This window comes from Alexandromys fortis, unplaced genomic scaffold, assembly GCF_014885135.2.
Source record: "Alexandromys fortis isolate MF-2015 unplaced genomic scaffold, M_Fortis_MF-2015_v1.1 scaffold_9, whole genome shotgun sequence".
Classification (NCBI taxonomy): Eukaryota; Metazoa; Chordata; class Mammalia; order Rodentia; family Cricetidae; genus Alexandromys; species Alexandromys fortis.
In genome coordinates, this window is record NW_026067892.1 from 4,885,775 (window position 1) to 4,901,881 (window position 16,107).

General features: G+C 45.7%; 1 protein-coding gene across 6 annotated transcripts in view; it reads left to right on the plus strand.

Annotated features, from left to right (window-relative positions):
- The window catches only part of Pknox1 (PBX/knotted 1 homeobox 1), a 41,017-nt gene extending 27,312 nt beyond the window's left edge, over positions 1-13,705 (plus strand). For 4 of the 6 annotated variants that reach the window (XM_050138041.1, XM_050138022.1, XM_050138049.1 and 1 more), the window contains 6 exons: positions 1,171-1,270; positions 2,454-2,551; positions 5,487-5,615; positions 7,210-7,286; positions 8,733-8,905; positions 10,605-13,705. In XM_050138041.1, coding sequence (XP_049993998.1) covers positions 1,171-1,270; positions 2,454-2,551; positions 5,487-5,615; positions 7,210-7,286; positions 8,733-8,905; positions 10,605-10,816 — 789 coding nt within the window. In that variant the 3' untranslated portion in view covers positions 10,817-13,705. The remainder of the gene's footprint in view (positions 1-1,170; positions 1,271-2,453; positions 2,552-5,486; positions 5,616-7,209; positions 7,287-8,732; positions 8,906-10,604) is intronic. The other 2 variants (XM_050138066.1, XM_050138056.1) reach the window with 1 other exon arrangement.
- Positions 13,706-16,107: the final 2,402 nt, after the last annotated feature.

Genomic DNA, 16,107 nt, shown 5'->3' on the forward strand with positions numbered 1-16,107 from the left:
GCGGGAAGAAGGTATAAAACTCCCTGGAACTGTAGTTCCCAACAGTTGTGAGCTGCCGTGTAGTTCCTGGAAACCAATCCCAGTCCTCTGTAAGAGCCTCATGCGTTATAAGTGCTGAGCTGTCTCTCCAGCCCCTGGATTGTACTTTTTGGGTTTTGTGTTCATTGCTAGCCTGAAGAAAAGCAATTACTTTTTAATGTGCTGTAAAAGCATTCATAAGAAAATCAGACAAAGCCGTGTGTTTCTGTGAGCAGATGTCAGCTGTAGAACATAGTGAATTGCATTTTGACACTCCAAGTGTGTGTGGTGCTTTGGTGCCCCTCACCCCTGTTACTTCTTCATCCTTCTTTCCTGCCCTTCAGAGCCCCTCCGACATTTGGTGTTTGTTCTCATATCCTATGACTTGATGAGTTCATTTCTCTGTTCTAAGTGAAGTGTTTATTGGTCTATTCCCTAGTTCTTTTTATTTTATTTTATTTGTTTTTTGAGACAGGGTTTCTCTGTGTTGCTTTGGAGCCTGTCCTGGAGCTAGCTCTTGTAGAACAGGCTCGCCTTGAACTCACAGAGATCCGCCTGCCTCTGTTTCCTGAGTGCTGGGATTAAGCCCGGCTTCATTTCCTAGTTCTTTTCTTTCACCGGTGTCCTGTACAAATAGGAACAACTCTGTCTGCTCGCTTTCTGACCGCTGTGCATTTGTTCCCTTTTCTTGCCTCATTGCATTGGCTGAAATATCCAGTGCTCATCATTAAGTGCTCACTTCCTTCTCTTGTCCTGGTCACTTCTGGTGCCTCTGAGCCAGTCGTGTCAGCTTTGCACGTGTTGTGTCCTGAAGGGTCTGGTTATGGAGAACTGGTACCTGAGCCTAATGTAGGAGAAAGTGGTAATGAGAAGGCAGGGTCTTTCTGCTCACCTCCTGGGCCTGAGCAGCAAGAGGAAAGCCACACACTGCACACACACCACGGTGTGGATCACAGCTAGTCTGACTGCTTTTGCATCTCTAGTTCCCATATAGGATGCTTGCTTTCTGAAAGCCAGTCCACTGAATCTGCTCAGTGTCCCTGGCCTCCCTCACCTTCCTTATTGCAACATTATAATCTTGCTTCCTTTGACGTTTGAACATGCTTTCTCTGTGTTCTAATAATTCCCACATGTGTGTGTTCTGACATTCAGCAGATTCAAAGCGCCATCACAGGCACTCTCAGCCCCCAGGGAATCGTGGTGCCAGCATCAGCCCTGCAACAGGGAAATGTAACCATGGCAACAGTGGCAGGTAGGACCACCTAAAAATGGGCACCTTTTCTGTGAGCTTTTGCAGAAAACATCCATTATATTAGAGCAAGCATATATATGAATGCCTTTTAACTTCTGGGGTTTTTTCTTCTTAATTTCATTGTATTTTACTCAATGCCAGTTACTAATATAATAGTGCTAGAGACCAGAGCAGTTTGAATATCTGCATCTTGTTGATTTTTCAACAAGTATATTGTACAGATTGTAGTTTTCTACCAAAAGCATTTGGGGGAAAGGTTTTATATAGGAATTGACTGTATGTAGCAAGGGGCTAGAGAGGTGGCTGAGCTGTTAAGAGCACTTACTGTTCTTCCAGAAGATCCAAGTTTGATTCCCAGCATCTGTGTCAGGTTGCTCACAACTATCTATAACTCCACCTCCAGTATATCCCCTGTGGGCACCTGTATTCATGTGCATATACTGCCCCCCCCCCTCACACACACACACACACACACACACACACATTTAAAATAAAGTAAAAAAAGAAAAGAAGTTGGTGGCACATACCTTTAATCTGAGCACTCGGGAGGAAGAAGAAGGTGGATCTGTATGAGCTCGAGGCCAGCCTGGTCTACAAAGAGTACCATGACAGCCAAAGCTGTTACACAGAAACTCTGTGTTGGAAAAAAAAAAAAGAGAAAGAAAGAGGGAAAAAGGAAGAAAGAAAGAAAAATAAAAGATACAGCAAAAATTAATTATGGTTTCAAACAACATAGGTTTAAAAATACTTAGTTGGTGCACTCACATACACAAATTCATGTACATGTGTCACTGCGTGGGTGTGGTCAGAGGACAACTTGTAGGAATCGGTTCTAGGGATCAAACTCACGTTATCTAGGCTTGGTAGCAAGCACCTTTACCTGCTGAGTCATCTGCTAACTTCTCAAATAACATAGTTTTTAATTGTGCTATCTACAGGACCTGGAAACTACCTAGTAATATAAATTGGTCTCCAGTGACAAGGGCAGGTGCCATGCAGGCCAGAATTGATGTGATAATTTGTCTCACCACATACTTTGCTAAGTCTTGTTGACCATTTGAAATGGTTAAAAGGCTCACCCAATAGGCTTTTCATTTCTTCCATAAGCATATCAGGAAGAATGGCTTTAAATCATTAAGACTTAAAAATAGTTTAATATTTAAATTCTCTTTTTCTTTTTGAGGTGGCACAGTGTACCAGCCTGTCACCGTCGTCACTCCACAAGGTCAAGTGGTCACACAGGCGTTGTCTCCTGGGACAATTAGGATCCAGAACTCCCAGGTGTGTGATGTCCTCTAGGACTTGTAATGAGTGCTGCCTAGGTGGGGGTAGGTGAAGCAAGCTAAGCCGTCCCTTTTTTGTGACTGTCATTTGCTGTCAAGCAGCCTGTAGTCGGTTTATTTCCTTTCATGCTTCATCTCCCTTGTTGTGGAAGTTTACAAAATTCAGAACAGTCTGAAGCACCAGGGAAGCTGTTGACAACCCCAGGTGCAGCCATGGCAATGATGTCCACTATGTATACACATCATGACTCGCAGTCCTATGATGCAGAACAGCCAGTTTCAATTTTCAGAACCACAAAGCCCAGACTGTACCCCTAGCCTGAAACTACACCCCAAGCTCTGGAATCATCCCAGGCCTCTGCTTTGTATCCTTGACATGATTGGGGTATTTTATTGAGATGAGGCTCTGGGTGTCTGCAGTAGCAATTCTTGGCTTTGACCTTCAAGTGTTTGGCTCTTTGAACAAGAGGTGACCTGTGGCATATTGTGGCCATAATCATCTGCAGTCTTCCTTTTCCTTTGTAGTAAAATGGGGAAGTTGGATCTTCTGAGCTGGAAGACCCTCTGAGTTCTAGAAACATGAATTTTTTACTTTGAATAATTAAAGACAAGGTTTAAAGTATAGTTCTACTTTGTGGATGATTCACTTTGTAAGGTCTCTATCCACATCCTTATCAAGGACTCTCGTGCCTAGCCCTGGGGTGTGGCTGTTGTCTTAAAGGAGAAGCTACCTAAGTAGACTGCAGGTGCTCTCAGTGTCTGGGTAGTCTGGGGCTGCCATCTTGTCCATAAAGGTTTGGTGACAGCACTAGAGAAAAAGATGCAGGTGCCCCTGGCATAGGTGGGGACTTCAGAGACTGTCTGAGCTGCCTGACTGCTCAGGTCCAAGTCCAACAGGGGAGAGCTAGAGCTCACTAATGTTGCCACTTGTCTCCCTGTCGGCCTTCTTTCCTCGCCGTTTTCCATTTTAAATATTTGTGACAATAGAGCCATGTCCAATTCCTGCCTAGTTTCTGAGACAGGGTTTCTCTGTGTAATAGACCTGGCTGGTCTTGAACTCACAGAGATTCATCTACCTCTGTTCTCAAGTGCTGGGATTAAAGGTATGTACCACCACTGCCCAGCAAATTATGCTTTTTTTTAGGGGAAGACATTTTAAGTCAAATAACCTACTAGTACTGTAGAAGATACTCCATTTGTCTTGTTAAAAAAAAAAAAGTTGTGGGATTGGTTTTGTTGTTGTTGTTTGTTTTTTGGAGGGGATTGGGACAAGGTTTCGCTTCCTTGTAACTGCATTTTCTTAAGGATAAAGGTTAACTCATTTAAGTAGCAAACCTATTAAGCCTGAGTCCTTCAGGACAGTACTTCCTGACCTGTTGTAAAAACCCCATGACCCTCATTCCCACACTATTTTCCACTGTCACACAGGGCCTAGGGGCACATGGCAGACTCAGGTCAAAAAGTGCTGCATGCTGCTGCTCTCTGAAGAGGGTGTCAGCCTTGGTCAGGACGCTCTGACCTGGCCGTGCATGGCCTGGTCATGAGGATGATAGTAGGCTGGAGTTGACTCTGACTTCTTGAGAGATGACCACTGAGAAGTCTTTAACCATACTGCTAGCTAGCACACACATAAAAATGGTTTTGAGAGGGAGGACTAGGCAGGAGGTAGGTTTTTATGTTTCACAAGCTGTCCTTAAACTCTGTATCTAATCAAGAATAACTTCTCATTCTCTGCTTCCGCCTTCTGAGTGTTAGGACACAGGCTTGTGTCACCACCCCTGACTTATGTGGTGCTGTGGGTGGAACCTAAGGTTACTCGCATAGCTGCAGCCCCAGCTGCCTGACCACGTATTGTACCACTGCTACTCAGAAGAGTATCGGGTTTTGACTCTCTCACCTCTCAGCATTACTTGGAATGCTTCTGTCAGGTTGGGGTGTGTCACGGCTCAGCCTTCACAGAGCACCATAGGCAGGCTGCAGATCTGAATACTTCTCCACTGCCCCCAGGTCCCCTCCAAGCCTTTGAGCCAATTATTCTATCCACATATGATTCTAAAGGGAAGCATGCCTCTGATGAATGCCCTTGGAACTTCCTTGCCTGCCTTCCACTGCACGGGGCTCCACTCTCACATCCTGCCCATCCTCCAGTTGCATCAAGTCAGCACTTACTGTGACACCAGCCCCAGCTCCTGTGTGCTCTCAGCAGCAGCAGTTCCACGATGCTCTGGCTTGCAGCATGCTTATTTTTTGTGTGTACCAGGTTTTTATTATATAAGTGTCCAGTTGGCCCTTGGTCTGTGTCCACAGTGCCAGGTGACACATCGGTGCTGCGTGTCTTGTCAGAGCCAGCTGATTCAGGACTGTCTTCCAGGCCTGGGCCCATTCTGCTGGTCTTATTGTGAAGTCTATTGCAGAGGACGCAGTTAGAGGCAGGAATAGTGTAGAGGGCGGACACAGAACTCCCTGGTTTCTCTCTAGTATGCCACCCTCCAAGAGCTTGGAAACTTCACAAGTAGGATTGTTGAACCCCACTGCCTGTTGGTAATCACCCTAAACTTTAGCCCGTTGGTGCACGACAGAAGTTGATATCTGTGATTATGCCTCAGTCTAACCTGTGAACAGTCCTTTCCTAGGGGCTGAAGTCAACAGTTGACACAGTTCAGAATATGGAAGCATCCCTTAGCAGTTTGGAGAGTCTACAAATTGTAGGGCTTACATGCTGCAAAGATGGGAATGAAGACCAAACATGTTGTCTGTGTTGCAGCATCCTCAAAAGATATATATATATATAATCTGTATAGGGTTCCCACACGTGCCTGTTGGCTGTAAGTAAGCCTGAGAGCCTTAGAGTAAGTTAGCTTCCTCTATCTGAAGCTGCTTGATGTGTTGTCATTTCAAAGCCTTGCTGACATTATTTGTCCACTGTGTGAAAGCTTCAGTTGCAGTTGAATCAAGATCTCAGCATCTTGCATCAAGAAGAAGGCTCCTCCAAGAACAAGAGGGGCGTCCTGCCGAAACATGCCACCAATGTGATGCGGTCCTGGCTCTTTCAGCACATAGGGGTAAGAGTGCATTGGGTACACCCTGAGTGACCAAGGTGCCCTCCTGGCTTGTGTCCCTGGGAAACTGACTTTTGTGTTTATTTAACCCAGGTCTAAGTTTGGTATTATACTGTGTCCATAGTGGGGCTTGAACATAGGTCCCTAATAATGACTTCAAGAAACTTAAAATGCAGCAAGGGTACCCCTATGGCTGGAAAGGGAGCAACTGAGCTACTACTTATCATGCCCATTTGGATCAGAAAAGCCTACTCTGTGATGGGGCTGACGGGAGGAGGCGGCAAAGGAAAAGAGCAAGCAGCATTGCTTGTGCAGTGGGTCTAAGAGGCAGATGCAGTAAGTTAAGGCACATAGTGAAGTTGGGCACAATGAGGAGCGCCAGTGCATGGCGTGCTTAGTTTAAGATGAGCAGCCCAGGCAGGAAGAGAGGCACACAAGTGTACTTGATGGTGAGGGCTGCCACGCAGGTGTGTCAGGTAAAGGACAAGAAGTGATGGCCAGTGCAATGACTGTGATGCAGTGGCCACAGTTCCCCACGGAAGTGCTGTGTTGGGTGCACCTCTTTCCTTTTCGGGCGTCAGTGTCTTATCACACTTCCCTTTAATGAGTTAATATTCCTCAAACATAAACCCTGGTTATAAGGCCCATTGAGGACTATTTCCTTTTTTCCTGTGCCTTCTTGTCCTCATTTCTTTGCAACACCTAGTTTTCCAAGCAGTTGGGTAGCAGTGACTGCTGTCTGATTTCTCGCTCTGTGCTTGTGTTTCTGACCTCACTTTTTATTTATTGTTTAGTGGCATAAGGTCTCCACCTCTTGGCTCCACCTTCTAAGTTTCCACCACCTCACAATAGCAGCAGCCTAAGAACCAAGCCTCCTATACCCAGACCTTTGAGGGGCAGTCAGTGTCTGGACTTTAACACCAAGTTAATCCAACAGAGGTTTGATCCTAAGAAAGCTATCAGTGATACTGGTCTGTCTTAGTGTCCGTTTATTCTCAGGGTTGAAGAAGATGTCATGTGTTGTGTTGCTCATGCAATAAACCTCAACAAAGTTGATATAGATGTGCTGTGTCAAGGCTCGAATGTCTGGGCACAGAGGATGCCCCACAAGAGGGCTGCGGCTCCCACTACTATTACCTGTGCATCTTGGGACACTGGCTGAGCACATTCTCACCACACACTGACAGCTGCTAGTGTTGGACATTCTCGGTCAGAGAGGAGAGATGCTTCATTCTTACCTGTTTTTTTTTAAGGATTTATTTATTCTTATTTTATGTGCATTGATGTTTTGCCTGCATGTATGTCTGTGTGAGGGCATCAGATCACTTGGAACTGGAGTTACAGACAGTTGTCAACTGCCATGTCAACCCCGGTCCTCTGGAAGAGCTCTTACCTGCTGAACCATGTCTTCAGCCCCCTTCTTTCTTATCTGAACATTTCTAAGATAAGGATTTGCGAAGTAGTCTAGTTGTGCTGAAAGCTCTACTGAATTGGCTTTTTCTCTTCTTTATTTGTATGCATCTTATTTACCTAGATAGTCTTGGGTTTCCCTTTTCAATTCAAAGCCCATTGTGACAGTAACCCTCTTTATTTTTAGCATCCGTACCCAACAGAGGATGAAAAAAAGCAGATTGCTGCTCAGACAAATTTGACACTGCTTCAAGTTAACAACTGGTAAGATGACCGCGTGCTGACAACACACCTGTTACTCTGGCAGAGCCTGGCCTCCCGATATGCTCTCTGCTGCCATCAGAGTGCTGCAGCCAGAGACAACATGTGTCAGGGTATATTGGCACGTGTTTCCGCCTCACGGGTATGCTAACACAGTGGCCCCTCTTGCTCTCCTTTAGAAATAGGCCACGGCCAGGTGTGATGCCTTTAACTCAGCACTCAGGAGGCAGAGGCAGGTGGATCTCTGCGGGTTTGAGGTCAGCCTCGTCTACATAAGTTCCAAAATGGCCAGGGCTGTTGAGAGACCCCCATCTCAAAAAACAAAAAACAAACAAAAAAAAAAAACATGCCATTACTTTAGACCTACAGCTTAGGGACAGTCTTGCATGTGTCCCTGCATTCATTCTGCTGCATGATGGGACTTAGAGCCATTCCCCAGATAGACCTGCCCAGAGAAGACCACCATGTTTACAAGTGAAACATTCTCTGCTAGGTTTGGGTTACACTGTTGGAGATAGTTGAGCCCTAGGCATGTGTTCCCATGGTGAGAACTGGTGTTCATCAGGGTGCTGTTCTCTTCCACTGGGCAGTCACTGTCTCCATTTCACTGTGTTCAGATGGAAGACAATGTCAGCTTCGTAGAATTAGCGCGCAGAAAGGAAACACACACTACCACTCAGAAGCACTATAGCTTCATAGTGGGGCTGTGCTATCGCCATCATCCATGCCTGCTGCAGTTCTAGAGTAAGCTGTGCAGTTGGCCTGCTTATTCTACCAGAGATGCAGGAGCTATCCTGCAGGGGTGCATAAGCATGCCTACTTTCTTGCATTTGGGCCAGTATTTAATATTTAAGTAGAAATAGTAGACCATGCTACTTGAGTTATTTCCTGTTAAATATAGTGCCGGCAAAAATATAAAGGGTTTAAGCATGTTGCTGTCAATACAGTGAACCATTCTTGGCTGACTCTCTGGCGCTCTCTCTCTCTCTCTCTCTCTCTCTCTCTCTCTCTCACTCACTCTCTCTCTCGTTGCTATGAATACAATGAACTATTCTTGCTGGCTGATTCTATCTCTCTCTCTGCTCTTTCTTTGGTGATTGGTGAGATAGTTTCATGCGGTGTAGCTAAGACTGGGCAAGTCCTGTGACAGTCTCCTGAGAGTCTCCATGGTTATTTTCACCTGATTATGACATGTTAGTATCACAAGTCTATGTAGACTTGACTGGCCTTGAACTCATAGAAATCTACCTGCCTTTGCCTCCTAAGTGCTAGGATTAAAGGTGTGAACCACCATGCCCCATTAAGTTCATTTTTTAAAAAAGAGCTGGGCCTGCTCTTCTGGAGATCTGTTAGTCTGTGAGCTTGTCACATGTTCCTCTTGCCAACATGGTTCCTAAAGGGTGGAACCCCATGCCAAATCTTTACAAGAGTATCTCTGTCTACTCACAGGTTCATCAATGCCCGAAGACGAATTCTCCAGCCAATGTTGGATTCCAGCTGTTCAGAGACTCCAAAAACAAAGAAAAAGCCTGCTCAGAACAGGCCAGTTCAGAGGTTTTGGCCGGATTCTCTTGCATCAGGAGTGGCACAATCGGCACCCGGTGAGCTCGCCATGTCAGAAGGTACGTCCCTTCAGATGGGCATAGGGAGTGATGGGCCCGGCCCACTGCTGTAGCTGTATCCCGTGCAGAGCTGTGTACCTGAGATGCCCTTTCTTTGCCTCTTAAGACTCAAGCCTGGCAAGATGGCTCATCGGGTAAAGGCTCTTGCCACCAAGCCTAAGAACCTGAGTTTGGTTCCCAGGAGAGAACCAACTCCTGCAAGTTGTCCTGTGACCGTCACATCATGCCCACATTACATCATACTCCACAGATACTAAACAAATACGTTTCAAAGTAAAGAACGGGAGGAGGTGTCCATGGATGGCTGTTCAGGCTCTCCAGTGGTGGGGAGTTAATTTGTGCATGCTGCCCGTGAGAATTCCTTACCGGTTTTGAGGTGTCCTTAGCGAGGCACTCTCTTTTACTTCCAGCTTGCTTCCTTTCCCTTCCAGCCTTCAGCAGACAGCGGAGTTGGTCCTCCTCACACCTGGCCTCTTTCTTTAGGGCATGTGCCTGTCTCTTGCTTTTGACCTTTTCCTACTCTCCCTGTCCCAAGCCATCATCCTGATGTGTGTCCTCTCAACTATGTGACTGTGTGCAGTAAGCTCTTCAAGGTCTGCCTTGTTTTGTACAGAATTAGTTTTGCTTTAAGCAAGGCCTCCTGCAGCTGTTCAAGATGCCTTGAACTCCAGGCTTAAGCACTTTCCCCGCTGCAGTTCTGACTGAGGTGTGTGCCACTGCCTCGAACTGGGTGTGTGTGTTTGAATGTGCAGGCATAGCCATGTCTCCTTATTCTTTCTGTTTTCCCTTGACAATACTCTGCTATGTGGTTAGGAAACTCTGGGCACAGTTTTTCATTTCTTTTTCTCATAATATTTTTATTGATTATTTGGGAATTTTACATCATGAACCCTGATCACACTTCTTAGTCCTCCCAGACCTATAGCCCCCCAAAAGAAAAAGAAAAAAGAAAAAAGTCCAATTCGTGTTACCCATATGCTCACTGAAGCATGGTCAAACTCCTGGTGGCCAATCCCTTCCTCACCCCTACCTCCCCGCCCCCTGAAACTATCAACTGTGGAGAGCTACACTTCAGCGTCCTTATCACAGTTTTTAAGAGTTCTCTTCAATGGCTTTCTGTCTAGGCTATTACTGTTTTTTTGGATGGGTATGGTGGAGGTAAGGACTGTCACAGAAGCCTTTGTCACTCTTCTCAACTGTGAGTCTCAGTCATCGACAACACTGCAGAAGTAGCTTCCTTGCCCCTTACAGTCGGCAGGAGCATGATCATGGCGTTTTATTTCTTTAACGTTGTTATTGGAGTGCTGATTACGGATCCCCTGACCTCACACGTATACTCTACTGCTGAGCCCCAACCCCCACCCTGCCTCTTTTCAAGCCTTCTGTTGCGCGTGTTTGCAGTCTGTCCATGTCACTGGCATGCCTCTCCTTTCCATCCATTTCATGCTGAGTTGTTTCTGCTGCTCTTGCCGCCACGTCGCTGCCCTTCCTTTGCGGTGTTGATTCTGTACAGTGTGAGTTTGTCTTAGGTGGTATGGACTTCGCCTTTCCAGAAGTAGGGTGGGAGTAGTTTGTACCCTTTGGTGCAGTGACTGGCATCCACACGGCTGTCTTAAATATAGACTGAACAAGCAGGCAGTTTCTGTCTGTGCTTCTCTCTGGCTGGTGAAGGCAGTGACACCCTTGTGCTCCACTTTAGGTGCCGTTGTGACCATCACCACACCTGTAAACATGAATGTGGACAGCCTTCAGTCCCTGTCCTCAGATGGGGCCACCTTGGCCGTACAGCAGGTCATGATGGCGGGGCAGAGTGAAGATGAGTCGGTGGACAGCACAGAAGATGACGGGGGTGCGCTGGCGCCCACACACATCAGTGGGCTGGTGCTGGAGAACAGTGACTCCCTGCAGTAGGACCTGCGCCAGCAGGGCCAGCACGGAGCTGGAACACCTGACTCTTTATTGTTTGCACAGCAAACATTTTACACAGTTTTCTTTGTAATATGTTTTATATGTAGATATAGAAGAGTGCACTTTTGTATTTCACAGCAAGCTTCAAGATGTCTTCGCTGGTGCAGCGACTTCCTTCAGATGTGCGTGTGGGTTTTTAATGCTAGAAAAGTGAGGAGTGGCCCCTGCCCCTCCATTCTGACAGGATTAAGGAACAGTGCTGCCATTTTTTACAAAATGATGCAGTTGTAGTTGAGTTCTGTGGTTTACAGCAGGTCTGGGGGCTGCTGCTTATGGCGCCCACGGGTCTGAAGATGACCTGCACCTGGGCTGCAAGGCAAGAGGACGCTGGCCCTGGTGGGCCGCGAGTGCCCACAGCACACTTGAGTTCTCTTTGGGCAGCATTTGCCTGTTTCATTTGCTATATAGAAAAAGAAACTCCTATTTTTACCTTGCTGGGATTATTGGATAAAAAGCTATTTTTATAGATCAATTATTAATTGGATTATGACTATATTGAGGATAAATTTCTAGAGAAGGAACAGCACATGCTTGTCTTTGGATTTAGAATGTTCTGAAAGGCAGCCGCCCATGGTGGTCTCCTGCTCCCCGGGTGGGGGTCTCACCATAACTGCTCAAAGGAAGCAACCGTCAAGTGAACTTTTGACATCTCCAGTTTGTGTTCATATGTGATACTCAGACTACAGTTTACACTTGCTCTAGCGTCTCACAGAGTGTACTCAGTAGGATGGATGGTAAGTGAGCTGCCGCCATGCAGTGCCCTTAGTGCCCTAGCTCTCTGCCATACCTAGTCCAGCCTAATTCAAACCTGACTGCAGTTACGTGGCCGCCTTGCCATGTTAACTGGGTGGTAATTTTAGATTTTTTTTTTAGTTAAAACATGTTATACATAGAATGTTTATTATAAACTAATATAAAATGTGCTCTTCCCCACTGGCTTACAGCTGGGGAAACATGAAACACCCAAACCGTCTTACACAATGGGCAGACCTCTGGAGTTAGACCCGTGCAGGGGTTGTCCCAGTGGCCCCACTCTCGGCTCACAGAGTCTGCAGTGCTCTTGCTGTCACACACGCTCAGTGCAGGTGCTGCTTCCCATTTCCAGAGTCCTCCCCTTCCACGATTTAGGACAGTTTGGGGACTTCATTTCCTGGTGTCAAGACAGAGCAGACTGTAGGCTGAGGTTTGGGGATTTGCTTTTGGTTTACTTGGGAGGCCTTTTCTCCGAAAACTAGTTCCCTACTTCATGTTGAGCGAGCGGCTGTATTTTCACGGAAGGTACCTAGGCCCACCTGCTGTACAGCTGTCAAGGGTGCCATTCTTGGGAACCAAGGATGGTAATTGGTTATGGCCAAGGTTACCTTAGAGGGACATCTTTAGTTAATTCACATTTTTATTCTGGACCGGTTCACACACACCCCAATTGTTTTGATTCCGTTTAGTCATAGAGAGTGGATACCTGGACAGCCAAATAGTCACAAGAAAAATAGGGTCTCCTTTCAAACCATTTAAGGAGCCTACACTACAAAACCAGAACAACAAAATAAAACCAAAAATCTTGCCAGCAACTTTTCTGAGGAGAGAATAATGGTTTAAGCAGCCTTTCCATTACTTATTCTCAAATTACTTTAATGTTTTAAGTCATGTATATAAAAGCCTGATAGACTGTCAGTACTGGGTTTAAAGCAGAAATGCATTGCCCCTGTGAGCTCCTGCAGAGGTCTGCACTCTCCCTAAAGGAAGCCTAGTCCCTGCTGTCTGGCTTGCGTGCCAGCTGGTGGCTAGCTGGGATTTGAACACCGTGATCCAGTGTGTCCTTTCCAGTTGAATCAGCTTTCTTAAGCCCTGAACTCTCAGCTGCTAAATTCAGAGGGATAACATGAAGATCTTGAGAAAACCTGGGAGTAGTGGCACACTCCTGGAATCCCAAATCTCAGAACTCGAGACAGGAGGTAAGCCTGGCCTACATAACCTGACTCTTAAAAAAAAGATTGTAAAAGAGCTGGCACAGGGTCATAGCCTGAGTTTCTGTCCACCTCCCATGCATACTGAGATGCCTCTAAGTAACTCCCATGAGGCAAGCTGTTCATAGAATTGCTGCCCAGCACATTTCTTGTCTGTCAGTTGCACCTTCAAGACACCTGCTTACTGGGCATTGTGGCATGTGCCTGGAATACAAGCACTTAGGAGGCTGAAGCAGGAGGATTGCTGCAAGGCTTAGATCAGTCTGGTGCATTGTGAAACCCTGTCTCAAGAGCCCAAGCATAACTTCTGCTCTCCTTTCCTTGGCCTGTGGAGAAAATCTGAAAGTCCATCTCCTTTGGGCTTTGTTTAAACAGTCAGATTCCAGCTTCCATTCCTATTAAAGTCCTCCCTGACATTGGAGCCTTTCGAATGTGTTCTGAGTCAACCTGTGTCATTCCTGCTGTTTGGCTGCCTAGCAGAAATCTAGACTGGCTGACCACCCATCTGGTCCAGATTGTCAAATAGAAGTGTATATGCACTATGCACTGTGACCTTTCCGCCTAAGGCTGATGGGACACTGTGGAGCCTGCTGAGTGGCCAGCGCACCTGTGCGGGCAGTCGGCAGCATGCTCCCCTCTGCATAGCTCCCGCACACTGCAGGGAATACCCATCCTGAGGACTTCTCCCGCAGGCGGCCACAGAACTCGGCAGTCTGCCTTCTTCAGTTAAGTTTGGTCTTTGAAACTGACAATCTTTAAAATGTGAATACTGTAACGATATGTTTTCTCGGATTGTTGTCTTTAAAAGGATTTTTGTGAAGCAATTGATTTATCAAAGAAAAAATTAAAAACAAAAACATGTCTTGTGGATGATTGATTCTGTAAAGCTTGTGCCACCAAGCTGCTTTTTCACGCTGAGACTTGCAGACTGTCACACATCTTGCGGTGACACCAGAGTTCCTAGGGACAAGCTGACGTTGCAGCAACTGATTAGCTTTATTTGCACCCTCAAGGGTCTGGGCTTCGGTTCGTTATTTTTCAGGAAAAACTTGCAAAATAGTTTTCATTTTTTTTTTCATAAATTGAATTACTTTGGTGTAACAAGAAAAGAATGACTCGAGGGTGCAGTGCCCTCTGCTGGTCCACACTGTAAAACCCCTTGTAAGGAGAGGATCCTGGGCATGTCCAAGGTGCACAGGAAATTGTCTAGGAGTTGTAGGTGTACAGCTTGTACTTGGAGCAGTGGACCAAAGGCTTTTTCTTCTGAAGTATGTCTAAGGGCTGGGGGTGGAGCTCAGATGATAGAGCACCTGAACAGAACCCTGAATTCAATGCCCAACACCCTATAATCCTGGAAGTTGGGAGTGGAAGGTCAGAAAATCAGAAGTTCAAACTCAAATTGAGCTGCGTCATAAGTTTGAGATAGGAGAGACCTTGTCTAAAAAGGCAAAAATAACATTTAAAATTGGACTCTGGGTGGCCAGTATCTTGGTAAGTATTGATGACTTACAGATTCAACATACCTATTTAAACAGAGACAAGCCTAACAAAATAATTGCAGATGGGTGGTGTATTTGAATTAAAAGCTTAGGGCTTTTGCCTTTTGTGATTTATACAATATTTAGCCCACAAGCCTTTCAATGGAGTCAGAGAGGGAGCCTTAGTGCACAGTTTTTATCCTTGTATGATTAGCTCTTCAGCCTTCACTGGATCCTATGATCCCCTTCCATTCTTCAGACCTAAATGTTGCCAAGTATGGTGGCTTGTGCTGATAATCCCAGTATTTAGGATGCTGAGGCAGGAGAATTACAAGTCCAACAACAAACTGGGTCAAACCTAAAGACCCCCACAGCTGTGGCATCTGAGTATGTCTGCCTGGTGAGACCCCATAGGCCAACAGTGTGCTCTCCTCTGCAGGGGGCCCAGAGAAGACTGCTCGGATATAGGCTTACACCAACAGGAAGTCTAGCTGGCCTGGTGGACTCCACTGGGTGCCTGGGATCCCATTGTCGCTCTGAGCCTTTCTCAGGATGAGCTTTTAAACACAAAAACCATGTTCTGGGTTGACATACTTAAGTTAACAAGAACAGTTAGCCAGAAGTGGAAATGCAGAAGCCAAAAAGCAAGGTTTTTAAAGACTTTCTCAGAACTATGGACTTTGATGGATTAGGTCTTTGTTTTCATTTTGGCAGGTAGTGCTACTATACCTGCAGATTTTATGGCCTAAACAGTACTTCCATCATGGAGTCAGTTGTGCTAAGGGCCCTGTTATACTCTTTCTTCCCAGTCTCTTGCCTGGCCTTCGATGTTCTGGAAGACCAGTATGGCCCAAGCTCAAGGGATCATCTGGTGAGTACTTCATAGGTAAGCAGCATTTAGAGCCATTACCTATGCCAGTGATGCCATTCCGGGTCCTGTTGTTTGAACCCAAGACTTGGCCTTGTAAAAACAGCAATAGTGTTAATACAAATTGGGAATTCTTTTATACCATCATATTTGGACAGTTTTTATTATTTTATGTGTATGGGTGTTTTGCCTGCACGTAGGGCCTGATGCCCACAGAGGCCAGAAGAGGGCCTTGAATACCCTGGAGCTGGTGTTACAGATGGTTATGTGATAACTGTGTAGCTGCTGATAATGGTCCTAAAGAACAACGAGTGCTCCTACCAGTCAAAGAAAACATTAAATCTAACAAAAGCTTCACAAAAAATATCCAGGAAATATGGGACACCATGAAAAGACCAAACCTAAGAATAATAGGTATAGAATAAGGACAAGAACTCCAGCTCAAAGGCATAGAAAATATATTCAACAAAATTATTGGAGAAAACTTTTTCAACCTAAGGAAAGATATGCATATGAAAATACAAGAAGCTTCCAGAACACCAAATAGAATGGATCAAAAAAAATGTTGCATCAATCAAAGCACTAAACATTGAGAATAAAGAAATAGTAAGAGCTGCAAAGGAAAAAGGCCAAGTAACATAAAGGGAGACCTATCAGAATTATATCTGACTTATCAATGGGTCCTGGTCAAGCATTATGCTTGAACAGGATCGCAAGCCCAATCTGGGATACATCCCAGGAAAAACGTGTTCAAGCAGACATGTGCGCAGACCTTCACAACATCCAAGAGGTGAAAACAACACATACTTGTGCATGGGTGAACAGAACAAAGCAAGAACCACCTACACAATGGACCGTTGCTCAGCCACGAAGAGGAATGCAACTCTGACATTGGTCGCAACACAAAACCATGAGACACGGGGC